The 13,850-nt window shown below is 37.8% G+C and overlaps 1 protein-coding gene across 2 annotated transcripts in view; it reads right to left on the bottom strand.

The window, feature by feature from the left end:
• CRPPA (CDP-L-ribitol pyrophosphorylase A) overlaps positions 1-13,850 on the bottom strand; it is a 124,033-nt gene that overhangs the window by 61,455 nt on the left and 48,728 nt on the right. For both annotated transcript variants that reach the window (XM_075746074.1, XM_075746075.1), the window contains exon 5: positions 10,112-10,157. In XM_075746074.1, the coding sequence (XP_075602189.1) occupies positions 10,112-10,157 (46 nt within the window). The remainder of the gene's footprint in view (positions 1-10,111; positions 10,158-13,850) is intronic.

The raw sequence follows: 13,850 nt of genomic DNA, 5'->3' as shown, positions 1-13,850 counted from the left end.
GCTGGATGCAGTACTCCAGGTGGGGTCTCACAAGAGCTGAGGGGCAGGATCACCTCCCTCGACCTGCTGGTCACACTTCTTTTGATGCAGCCCAGGACATGGTTGGCTTTCCGGGCTGCAAGCGCACACTGCTGGCTCATGTTGAGCTTCTCATCAATCAATACCCCCAAGTCCTCCTCGGGGCTGCTTTCAATCCATTCCTTGCCCAGCCTATAGTTGTGCTTGGGATAGCGCTGACCCACATGCAGGACCTTGCACTTGGCCTTGTTGAACTTCATGCGGTTCGCACAGGCCCACCTCTCCAGCCTGTCAAGGTCCCTCTGGATGGCATCCCTTCCCTCCAGCATGTCGACCACACGACGCAGCTTGGTGTCGTTGGCAAACTTGCTGAGGGTGCACTCGATCCCACTGTCCATGTTGCCAACAAAGACGTTAAATAGTGCCGGTCCCAGTACCGAGCCCTGAGGAACACCACTCATCGCTGTTCTCCACTTGGACATCGAGCCACTGACCAAAGCTCTTTGAGTACAACCATCCAGCCAATTCCTTATCCACCAAGTGGTCCATCTGTCAAATCCATGTCTCTCCAATTTAAGGACAAGGATGTTATGCGGGACAGTGTCAAATGCCTTGCACAAGTGCAGATAGATGATGTCAGTTGCTCTTCCCTTGTCCACCAACAATGTAACCCCATCATAGAAGGCCACCAAATTTGTCAGGCACGATTTGCCCTTAGTGAAGCCGTGTTGGCTGTCACCAGTCACCTCCTTATTTTCCATGTGCCTGAGCATAGTCTCCAGGAGGGTCTGCTCCATGATCTTGCCAGGCACAGAAGTGAGACTGACCGGCCTATAGTTCCCTGGGTCTTCCTTTTTCCCTTCTTAAAAATGGAGGTTATGTTTCCCCTTTTCCAGTCAGTGGGAAACATAACCTCTTCCTTCGCCAGACTGCCTTGACTTCTCAAATATGATGGAGAGTGGCCTGGCCACTTCATCCACTAGTTCCCTCAAGACCCGCGGATGCATCTCATCAGATCCCATGGACTTGTGCACCTTCAGGTTCCTTAGATATTCTTGAACCTGATCTGCTACAGTGGGCGGTTCTGCATTCTCCCAGTCCCTGCCTTTGCCTTCTGTGACCTGGGCAGTGTGGCTCAAGCACTTGCCAGTGAAGACTGAGGCAAAGAAATTGTTGAGTTCCTCAGCCTTCTCCATATCCTGGGTAACCAGTTCACCCATTTCATTCCGGAGGGGACCCACATTTTCCGTCATTCTCCTTTTATCACTAACATACCTATAGAAGCTTTACTTCTTGTCCTTAACATCCCTGGCCAGACTAATTTCTATCAGGGCTTTGGCTTTCCTAACCTGATCCCTGGCTGCTCAGACAGTTTCTCTGTAGTCTTCCCAGGCTACCTGCCCTTGCTTCCACCCTCTGTAGGCTTCCTTTTTTTGTTTGACTTTGCCCAGGAGCTCCTTGTTCATCCATGGGGGCCCCTTGGTGTTTTTGCTTGACTTCCTCTTTGTTGGGATGCATTGCTCCTGAGCTTGGAGGAGGTGACCCTTGAATATTAGCCAGCTGTCTTGGGCCCCTTTTCCTTCCAGGGCTTTGTCCCGTGGTATTCCACCAAGCAGATCTCTGAAGAGGCCAAAGTCTGCTCTCCTGAAGTCCAGGGTAGTGAGCTTGCTGTGTGCCCTCCTCACTGCCCTGAGGATCTTGAACTCCACCATTTTATGGTCACTGCAGCCAAGGATGCCCTTAGGCTTCACATTCCCTACCTGGCCCTCCTTGTTGGTGAGAACAAGGTCCAGCATGGCACCTCTCCTCGTGGGCTCCTCTATCACTTGAAGAAAGAAGTTATCATCAACGCATTCCAGGAACTTCCTGGATTGCTTCTGTTCTGCTGCGTTGTCCGTCCAACAGATGTCCGGGTGGTTTTCACCTGACCGTAGCTATTCTGAAGAGTACCTCCCCACCTGCCAGTCTATTTCTTTGCCTCACAGCAGAGAGCAGCCCCTGGTTAATGAGTGTGTCCATGAAAACACAGCCTACCTCGAGTAACATATCCATCCTTTGATAAACAGGGCTTATGTCAATTTTAATTTTTAATATTTTTTTTAATAAAAAGTCACGTGGGTTCTTCGTATAACACAAAACATAGTATGTAGCTCTCAGTCATAAATAGTTTGAAGGCATTATGATATTTTTCTTGGCACTTGCAAAACATAATTTTATCTACATCAGCAGATACTTATTTAGCCAAATGTGAGGGCAAAATATGCAATCTGCAAGTGCATGCTCTCGTGAAAAAGTCATTGCAGAAGAAGGGCCCTTAAGAAAAGAAAAAGGAGGAAGAGAAAGACATTCAAACTCTAAGTTACAAACTTCTACTGAGAAGCACCATTTAAAGTTTACATGTTGGAACTAGAGTTCAAAGATACCTACCCCGAGGGCAGTAGTCATAATGGAAATTTTTTTAGGATGTTTTGTATTAGCCTGATCTTAAGTACATTTCTAGATGAGTCAACCTTATTGTAAGACAATGTTTTCTTACTTCAAGACTATTAAAAATAGGCGTGTGCCACCTTGCCTGCATACTCTATAAGTTCATACCTGCTTAACTAAAGAAAAGCATTAAATTTACTGTTTATAAAACAGATGATGTTAGGACTCAGACTTTCATAACAGGGTTGTAAAAGAGACTTGAGGAAGTAAGCAACTTAATAAGAAATGTTTTAAGACGACAGTGTCCAAAGATAAATAGCTCATTAGTCTATTTACATTAATGAAGTGTTTCTTTGTTCTGCCTTGAATGTGAATGATACATATAAATGTATATATAAAAATAACTATAGTACAAAAATGTATGTATGCATGTATGTTTTTCTTACTTCCACCTGAGTCAAGTTTAGCAAGTTGAAATTTGTCAGTTATTGTGTCTCATTAGGCTAGCAGTCAAAAATCCAGCTGTGCTTCTATGAAACACTTGGGACTTGTTACTTAGGTAGAATTACGTTTGTAATACAGCTGATTAAAGAGACAGTCTCATAATTATAATCACAGGATTAACTGTATTTTTTTAAGAAATCATTTAATTGCCAAACACATATTACCATAATAATTTTTCTTATATTTGATTAATTACAGAATGATAATTTAATATACGGACGATAGATAGAAATGCAAGAGTACCTCAAAAATAAACAGGATAGCAAAATAACATGTCAAACTGAACCACAAGGAACCTGTTTTCCTTAGCAAAACTGTCTAGAGGCACAAGTGTAACCTTAATCTTCTAGCACAAAAATTTAAGTATTTAAAGATCTGTTGAAGAACATAATTCAAAGCAAAAAAAACCCCAACACCCCAAAACTGTTTTAAACCAGAGAGGGAACAGTTGGATGAATAATTCTCATCAAATCAAGTATTTTTAATATAGCTTAAATGGATTTTCTAAATAAAACCAACAGGTTAACAGAAAAGATAACTGTCATTCTCTGAAGTTCAAGGAAACCAAGTTTCGGTCACTAATAAATATAACTGTATATGACATGAAATTTGGAGCTGTAGTCACAAAATTAAATACATATACTCAAATATTCTTCATCACTTCTGAATTCATCCAGTGATAAAATGTGCATCCACCAAAGAAAATGGGATCGCTTAAAAAAGAAATCAGTTGTGAAGACTTGATCAGTAGTGGGGAGTCAGTGTGAGGCCGGTGCCCATAGTACTGAGGCCAGTGCCCTTAGTACCCTACACCCTCCCAACGCAATCATTTACCTTCTGGGACGCCTCCAGAGGACCCTGACAGCATGCAAGGTGGTGTGCCAAGAGCTGGTACCTTGCAACGCAGCCTTACAGCATCATGCAGTACTTCCCCTTCAGGCACTCTACATGGCCTGAACCTGAATTCTGAATCCAGCCAAGTATGTAATACAGGACCGTACTATCCAGTGCTACATTTCAGTCCTGTATCTTCTTCAACAACTTGACACAAAGAACCACCATCATGTAGACCACCACCCCATGGGTAACACCATTTATACCTGAAGTGGTATATAGTGTCAGGAAGAGACATCCTCTTCTCCACATAGGTAGGACAGATTGCTGCCAGCTATGCTCAACAAGGTTGCAGACATACCACCAGCCAGTGCTAAGCAAAAGAAAGGAGTTTAACAAGGCAAAACAGTAAATTCCACATGGGAAGGCAGGTATTCCTGCCATAACTATGCCTTTCTGGAGTTCTTGGCATCTCATCATCATCCCAAAGAAGGAAAAGGGAAGGAAAAGAAAAAGAGAAGGTAGATATCCAGAAAATCCATGTCTCTAAGGGGAACAATATGTGAAAATGCACAAGCACGTGGGTCTTGTGTGAGCCATGAATAGCACACTGGGGATTTCTGCTAGCCAAGTCTGTATCTCTAGACCAATCAGAATCAACAGAAGGTCCTTCCTCTCTCCAGAGACTGTTACTGAGACCATCAAAAGAAATATTGCATGGAAACGGCAACTTTCTTGCAGGCGTTGCTTCTCCGTCAGTCTCCATGACATGCTTCTGTGACACTAGCAGGTCCCACACACAGAATCTCACAAACAGCAGTGAGTAGCTATCACACAGTAGACAGCTACTCCAGTTGTGGGAGAAAACACAAAAGGGTAATGACAAGTAGGAGCACTTCATATAGCACCGCACCACACAGTGTATTTTGAACTCTCGAGAAAGGCAGACACTGTGATACAATTATTCAGCTAGTAGGAAAGATCTAACTGAGCATCCCTTGGCTTGCAGGATGGTTGCCATTCTGGAAGGTGAACTATCCTTGAAGGTTTCCCATAGGCACAGCACAACACAGCAGAACATAGCTATTAAGACTACTTCTGTAAAACTAACAACCATGAGACTGAATGATGCAACACGGGGGTACAACAGGATGATGGTCAATAGGGCAAAACCATCTATTTTCCCCTTGCATATTCTTTCCTTTAAGTGTGGCATGAACCGTGAATAAAATACATACCTAATAATAATTTACACAGCTCAATTGTCCACTATAAAAATAAGTCATGTTATATCAACCTGAAGATCTGGTATTTGAAGCCTTTTGAAGGGCATAGAATAGATAAGGCACAACTCTCAAACTGCAGACTTGGAGTGCTAACAGTGTCTATTCAAAACTCCATTAAAGATAATTAATTATGTAAGATAAATCTGTTATGGGGAGTCCTAACTGGCTATAGAGGACTCTTATTACACAGCTTGCATAAGGAGTAAAGAACATGTAAGGCATTCCCTACCTGAAATCATGCAATGCAGCAAAAAAGCAAATCTAAACTTCAAGGAAGTAAAATACAGTTTTTCATACAGACCAGGCATAATAAAAGACTATTGTGGTTACTGAAGCAGATATAGTGTGTGCTGCCACAGAAACAGAATATAGATAAGTAAAGATCAAGCAAGGGATTAGCCTGATTTACCACCATGCAAGTCGTCATTTAAGCTACATAAACTTTTTATCATAACCAACAGTTGGAAAAGATTGTATTTGCTTTAGTGAAAACAAAAAATGTGATAACATGATGAAATAAACATGTAAAATATGTATCTATGAAGAGTATGAAGAGAATGACTGGTCATTTACAGCATTTTTGCTATAGTTATAAAAAGAAATACTTAAACTTAGTGAATGTTCCTTTAATTTGAATAAGATGCATACTCATTTCCTACTCAAGCAGTTTTCTCTAAAGCTGCTTGGAATGGATCTTATTTTTTACATAAATTATAACTGATCTTCTATAATGACTTATGAGATTAATGAAGCCCTTTTATACACAGGAACATGGGAAATCATTTGCATGAAAGTTGCAGTACTGTTTCAAGTTTATAATTTTTGTATGAAATAACAGTGTGAATGTTTTACATAAAATTAGCATAAAGTACTATAAAAGCATTTTTTAAACAAAACATTTCAACATATTACAAATCGACTTGGTTTCTTTTAAATAATCTATAAAGAAGAAAGGATAGCATCGATTAAAAGAATACAAAGAGTCACCTTTGTATGGATGAGAGGGCAGAGGGAGAGCACAGAAACCATCTTTTCACATTGTGATCGTTTCTAGTTTCCCCATAAAAAGTGTGATGACTCAGTTCCCACCTTCACAAGAGCTACGCTGTAATGATGGGGATGTGTGTGGAAGGAGGCATAAGCAAACTGCACAGCTGAAAGATGGGAGCAGGGTGTCGTCTCCTTCTCTAGCTACATCAAGCAACGTATTTTACATAAGGTGTCCATCTGGCTTTCTCCTTGCCCACTACAGACTACTGTATCTAGTAAAGGATCAAATACACTGCAAGAAGATGAACAAGAACTTTTTAAAAATATAAATCAGCACTGGTTTTGATTTTTCTTTTCCTTCAAAGTTTATACATCCTCAGTACGTTCTGAATATCCTCTGAACTAAATAACTCTTAAATATTTAAGTAATACTGAACGATACAGTTCAATAAATTGGCCTTTGTATTACAAAAGAAGTACAGTCTACAGTTAAGTTCACTGGAAATGAAAATGGACCTACTTGATCCAGTAATGACTGATAAATTGCCATTAAATATTGAGAACATACATGGCAAATAAATATGAAAAATACACAGGAAAAAGGAAAATAAGATCGAAATTAACAGAGAACTATGAATTTGCTGAGATTTTTTCCAAGTTGAATATTGAACCTTTTGTCAAGATATGATCAACACAGTACATTCATTGAGATGATTCATGCCATTTAAATCATTTTATGCTGGCATTACTGGCTTCAGCAAGCTTGACTGACAGAAGTACAGCAATTCTTGTTACAGCAAATATTTACAAATATTGTGACAAAACAGCACATCCAAGCAGCTGAATCAGCTTTCTACATGTCCTTGTTAATGTCACCATCAAAGGGAATTTTTCTTTGACAGACTCTGCTATATAGATAATACTTAAAATTATAGATAATACTTAAAATTTAAAGAAGGCTGTACTGTAAAAGCATGCACACTCTCTATTGGAACGAGGAATTCAGTGAAAAAGGTGTAATGGGATCTATATTTAGACTGGAAAAAAGAACATCATTTTTTTATATAATTACTTTTGGACTTCTCCAAGATTGGAAGCTTCGCTTTTTTTTTTTTTCATTGAACCATTCAAGGTAAAGTATTAGTTCCAATTCCTATTCATCAAGGAGATAAAATTATTGTTTAATTTTATATCATACTGTACCAGGAAATCCCTCTTTTGCATACTGATTCATTCTATTAACTGTTTTTTTGTCTTGTGCATCATTTTGCTCATATGACTACCACAATAAGAATATTTGAGCTTTTAAAATTTATATTCAAACTGAATTGTTTTATCCAAGGAAAGATCACTTAAAATTAAAGCTCCTACATATTTTTCCAAGAGCATAAAAATTTAAGAAAATTTTAAAAAGTGGTTTGATAATCCCTAGGCCAATTCAAGAACTTCTTATCTAGATTTTATCTGTGAAAAACTCTGAATGGCAGAATGAATTCTGTTTGCATAAACTTTGTAAATATCAAATACCTATTAAAAAAAAAGTGGACAAAATGGAAAAACTGCATATTTTGAAATTGTTTCTTCCAGTTTAGAACACACACCCATTTTCAAAGCTTCTCATAAGCTTCACTAAGTTAAAAATACTGTTCTGAAAATATTAACCCAAGTAATTTCTGAGACGAAATAATCTTTTCAGTAACTCAATAAAAGCTGATTAAAAATGGCATTTACAAGCCAAGAGATGCACAAGATGAGCAGTCTCAGCTGAATGAGTGATTCCTAAGAAATCAAGGACAGAGCCTCCCCTCCAGCCTCCCAGATTTGTAATAAACAACCTGAGAATCCTAAGAATTACTGGGCTTCCCAGATGTATAAATGGAATTTTCTGTGTTTCAGTTTGTGTCCATTGCCTGTTGTCTTTTTGCTGAACACCACTGAGGAAGAGTCTGGCTCCATCTTCTTCACTCCACCCCATTTGGCATTTATACACATGATCCCCCTGAGTGTTCTCTTCTCCAAGCATAACAGTCTCCACTACCTTAATTAACATTATGGCCCTTCACTCGACTCTCTCCAGTACAACCATGTCCCTCTTGCACAGGGGAGCCCAGAATTGCACCCAACGCTTTGGATGTGACCTCACCTTCCCCCCTCAGCAGGGGAGAATCACCTCCCTTGACCTGCCGGCAATGCTCTGCCTACTGTAGCCCGGGGGCTGTTGGCCAACTTTGCCATAAGGGTGCACTGCCAGCTCCTGTTCAACTTATCCCACCAGGACCCCTACGGCTTTTCAGCTGGTCAGCCCCCAACCTGTAACAGTGCCTGGGGTTATAGCTTCCCAAATCTGCATTTCCCCTTGCTGAATTTCATGAGACTCCTGTTCAGCCATTTCTTCAGCCTGTTAAGGTCCTGCCGAATGGTAGTACAACCACTTAGTCTGTCAACCACTCCTCCCAATTTTACAACATCTGCAGACTTGCTGAGGGTGTATTCTGCCCTATCATTCAGATTATTAGTGAAGATTTTAACCAGCACTGATCCCTTGGGTAGAGTACTAGTGACTGGGCTTTACTGTTTGAGCATGGCAGTTCAGTCAGTTTTCAATCCACCTCACTGTTCACTTTTCTAGTCCGCGCTTCATCAGTTTGTCAATGAGAATGTCATGGCATATAGTGTCAAAAGCCTTACTGAAATCAAGACAAACCATTGCTCTCTTCTCATCCACCAAGCTAGTAATTTCATTGTAGAAGGCTATCAAATTGGTGAGGCATAATTTTCCCTTTGTAAATTCATGCCAACTACTCCCAGACATCTTTTTGTCTTTAATAACTTTGGAAATCCTAAGCTTGAAAGCTAGAGGAGTATGGAACCTTTAAGAATCCTACTCAAAAGAAGATTCTCAAAAATTCCAGACCTCCAGCTACAGAGATGAGAGCCCAGTCCCTGTCAAAACCAGAATTTCCAAGCTTTCCCAGCCCTATCTCCTTGATACGTGTCTGAAAAATTCAGTCGGGTAGTTCAAAAAAATGCATACAATATGCAGTATTTGCCCACTGTAATAACTAGAAACTTCAAACTTGTTGCATTCCTGGAGGTCTAGAGAAGGAGCATGCAGAATACCACAGCAATATCTGAGCTCTGTTTAAGCTTTCTAGCTTTTCTAAATAAGAGCTGAGCTAAGCATGGTCTAATTTAACCAAACCAGAAGCTAAACCAATACTGGATCTTGTAACAACACACCGAAGTGAACAACTAGCCAGTCACTCACCATGCCCTAACAGGACATGGGTTTTGCTCTGTTTATCTTAAGAAGGAACCACACTCTTTTCTCTGGAAAGATAGTTTTAATCCAAGGTGAAGTCCCTTTCTCTTTATCAGTTTTTGGGCTTTTATCTTTCAATTCTCAACAAGGAGTCACGCAAGAGTCCCCTGAATCAGTGCCTATCACTTTACAGTAACCATCAGTACGCACATTATACAATACTTAAGAGTTCTTCCATGCTACATTGCTTCTAGATTGAGTCAATCTGGATAAAGACTAAATTTAGTCTTTACGCTAAACTGCTATGAAACCACTGTTACCAGTACAAGAAAAGGTCAAAAACCAGTTCAAAGAAGTATTTATAAATTAATAGAATACCTCAATATAATTGCTATATCAATTTAGGTAACAAGTTGCTGTACGTAAAAGAGTGAAGATACCTAAAGAGTTAATATTTAATTTTCAGTCTACTATTTAGATTAGAAAGATGGAATATATTCAGAATTGAACTGGAAATTAAAGAAAAAAATTTGTTTATTCCTTATAAAGCCATTCAAAATTAATCTCTGTTTCACTCTGTAATATACACAGCTTTTTATAAGGTTCTCTCTTCTGAGAGAAGTAAATAAAGGTAAATAATGCATAATATAAGTACTCCAGTGAACAACTTGCCTAAGCACATTTTACTCATCATAAAACTTTTCTTAAAGACATTTAAAACTATAGCACACAAGATTCTAAATTAGACTCAGGGATACGCAAACTGACAGCCACAAGGATGAACACATACCCTTAATAACTGACTCAGCTGCATACAGATCCCGCTTGTAGGTCACCTAAAGGACAGACAAGCCTCATTAGATTTAACACAGCAAGAAGGAATTTAAAACCAATAAAACAATGCCCTGGAGGCAATTCTTTGCATTTGAAATACCATAAACACATGATATTGTCAATTCCTTCATTCTGGTAAGACATCACTGGTAAGTCATAAGAACAGAAGCTGCAGAAATTGCTGGAGACTCAAGAGAAACCTTTTTTTAGATGCCTAGATCTGCTTAGAACTCATTTGAAACCTAAAACTATTTTCAACCCTTTGAGGAATCATAAAAACATGATATAGCATCTATTTTCACACATCCATTTTTATAATTCCTTAAAAAACTGTATTTCTACTCTATAATTTTATCATGAAATAGATTCATTTTTTATAGGATTTGTGATCATAAAAATTATTTCTTTTACTAATACAGGTGTAATTTTTCAGTAGTGCAAGACTATTACTGTTAATGAGAGTCCGATTAATCAGTGGGAGTCAGTGAGACTATAGTAGGCTTTGTATGAGCTTTCAGAGGATTAAAAACTATCAAGATCTTCTTGAAGCCATTAATCAGATCAAGTTAGATGGACAATAAGATGTTGAATATTTACTTGGTACTTGTAAAAAACCACCTTTCATATCTGCCTTTGTACTCTCACGGTGGTTGACAATCTCAGTATGAGGCTTTGCAAATAAAATAATAGAAAATTAAAGACAGCATCTACCCAAGACACTAACAGTCTTTGCTAGCAATGTTTTTGCAATGACATGCAGTGACATGAACTGATATAACTCCTAAATATTTGTCGTTGTTTTTACTGTAACTTCCTTTTATGTTAAATAAAATATTACTGGATTTTCTGCATTTGTTTCTCTAGAGTCCGAATAACTTCTTTCTTTCTTTTTTGAAATGCACTGAATAGGTCTCCAAAAGCTTTAGGGCTGTAAAGTGAATCTTACACCAGAAACATACTATTGTAAGTATCAGCATTTTAGTCTCCAAGTAACCAATTATTTGATTTTAACTTAAGGATTCTTGTAACCACCTTCTTTTCCATCTCAAATTAAGCTATGTATTGTAGTCAGAAACAGATGAATAATATTACCTTTCTCATTACTTACCGTTTCTCCAAGGAATGATATTCTTTTAAAATTGAAAATTAACTGACTTCCCCTTGTCCTACAGCTTGTCCTGTAGGAGAAGCAGCTAGAGAATGAATCTAGCCTAAGAAATCTTAGATGTCTGAGTTTATATACTGTTGGGAAGAATCAATGTCTTGATTTTAAATTTAAGGATAAAGAATTATTGAGTGACCAATTTTGTTGCAAGGTTTCTTTCTAATTACCTATTTCTAGAGAGCTTTTATACTGAACTTTCAGTAAACTTGTAACAGATTACTGTCTAAAAACCTTTCAAGAGACATGACTACCTAAGCTCTGACAAAAGTAGTCTCACATACTCTAAGGTTCACAATCTCTCTGAGATGCAAAAGTATTTTCAAATAGTCCGATTTTAAGAAGAAGTTACTTCATAAGGCAGGCCCAGTCTTCAAGAAAACAGCACAGAAGAATAAAAAATTAAAAATGAAATTTTAAAATCGCTTCTGAAATTCTGAGCCAGACATTAGCAAATACTTTTTAGGGTGGTTTTCTAGAGAAACAAATCATCTGAGACCATATCACACTACCCATATGTACTTCTTTTATAATCTTTGATCCTATAAGCTAATTTCAGATACAAGCTCCTATAAGCTTTATGAAAGTATTAAAATCGACAGAGAGAAATAACCCTGCTAGCTACCACAGGTGACCACCACTTACCAGTCAGGGAGGGAGGGATTCTCTACATCCCTTTCAATATTAAGATACTAATTCCAACCAAAGTTTCTCTTAAGGTACAGACATTCATAATGTCTCTGGATTTTCTTGTGTTGACTAAGATGTGTTCTTGCAATTTAGATGAGACTTATTCAAAAGGCAGGCAACCACAGCAGAGACTTTTTGGTTTAATTCTAACCACTGATTGTTTTAGTATGAATTTGTTTTAAACAACTTTTAAGGCTAGTCAACACATTTACAGTTCTGAGCAACTATACTGCTTTATCTCTAATTTCACTGAAATGGATTTGCATTCTAGGCTCACCCCAGCCAGGAGCAATTTGGATCTAGCCAAATCAACCAGGAAGAATACTTGAACTGCCACCCTATACCGGAAAGTAAGGTGGCACTCTCCTCTCTCGCAGCCTTCTTTATATTTGGTTGCAGTGAAAAGCATATCTTTTGCTTATATTGTTTGCCAAGCAATGCTTATCAATAAGTTACTTCTGATCAATCATATTTTTATTTACAAATCCTTAAGTCTTTGTGTTGTCTGCAAACTTTATCAGACAAATATTAAATAGCTTAAAGACAGTAACAGTTTCTGCAGAACTGCATGTGGTGACAATTACCTTTTGAAATATATCAGTTATCCAATTTTTAATCTATTTAATGAGGGCTAGTACAATTACAGTCATTCTATTTTTAATTAAGCTGCCATGTAGTAACAAGTTAAACTTCTGCCAACTGTATATTGTATCAGCACTACCGTCTTTATAAGCCAAGACTATAATCTTGCAAAAAAGGCTTGAAGTCAATTTCACAAAATAAGTAAATTCCATGTTGGTTGACATTAATTACATTAGTCCCTTAACTCTTTATTAATCAAGTTCTGCCTGTAGCAGTTCATCCTTTTGTTTTGTTGATCAATATCGAACTCACAGGCTTCTAATTACTCAGATTCTCTCTTTTCATGTGACAACATTAATTTTCATTTTGTCCTCTTCAGCATCCAGAATTCCAAGATTTTTTGAACATTGATGCTGCAATCCAGAATTTTGCTAGGCCAAGTACTAAAACTCAACACAAACACCTCACTATCATGGAATATGAAACCATCATCTGCTTATTTGGCAAAGGCAGAATAGTCGTCTTATTAAACATTCCTGTACTTTTCCGTACAATAAACTATCTACTATATCTATTTAGTAAAGCCTCAAAATCATCAAAAGTTTGGGTGTTTGATTTCCTGTCTGCCTTTCTCTCTGTTGTCAGACTGCAAATCTTCACTACCTAAGAAGATGCTCTTTTAAAAGTTCACCAAACTTATTCCTATTTAATGTTTAAAAGTCGTCTTCAAATTGATTTAGCTTGATGAACATTTCAGATTTACAAAACTGTATGCTAATTGCAAAACTTAACTCTTCACCGAATACAATAAAGTTATGATCACACATACACCAAATGCACTGTGTTTTAATTTAATGAGGTATTTCCCTCTGTTATACTGATGTATCATACAGATCTCCTTTTTTTGGGATATTTTTACAGGATGAGAAAATAACCTGTTGTTTTTAGAAATGGTGAGGACTTTTTTCACTATCAGCATTAAGTCTTTAAATGCATATCAATCTTTTTTAAATGTTCTTACAATGCAGTTTTAATCTGCATTACACACACACACATATATTAGACTCCAACAATTACATTATTTTACATGATTTTATACTTTATTTAAGAGGATATTGCCCCAGAATAGTTAAGGTCATTTTGTTTCAAAGGTGTCAAGCACAGAGAAAATGTGTGGATAGTGTTATTCTGTTTCCTTTTTTTGCCATCCTGATGCCAAATATGTTACAAAAAGTTATACAATAACTACATTTATAATAGA

The sequence above is a fragment of the Balearica regulorum genome, chromosome 2 (assembly GCF_011004875.1).
Source record: "Balearica regulorum gibbericeps isolate bBalReg1 chromosome 2, bBalReg1.pri, whole genome shotgun sequence".
NCBI lineage: Eukaryota > Metazoa > Chordata > Aves > Gruiformes > Gruidae > Balearica > Balearica regulorum.
This window is presented reverse-complemented; position numbering and strand designations above follow the sequence as displayed.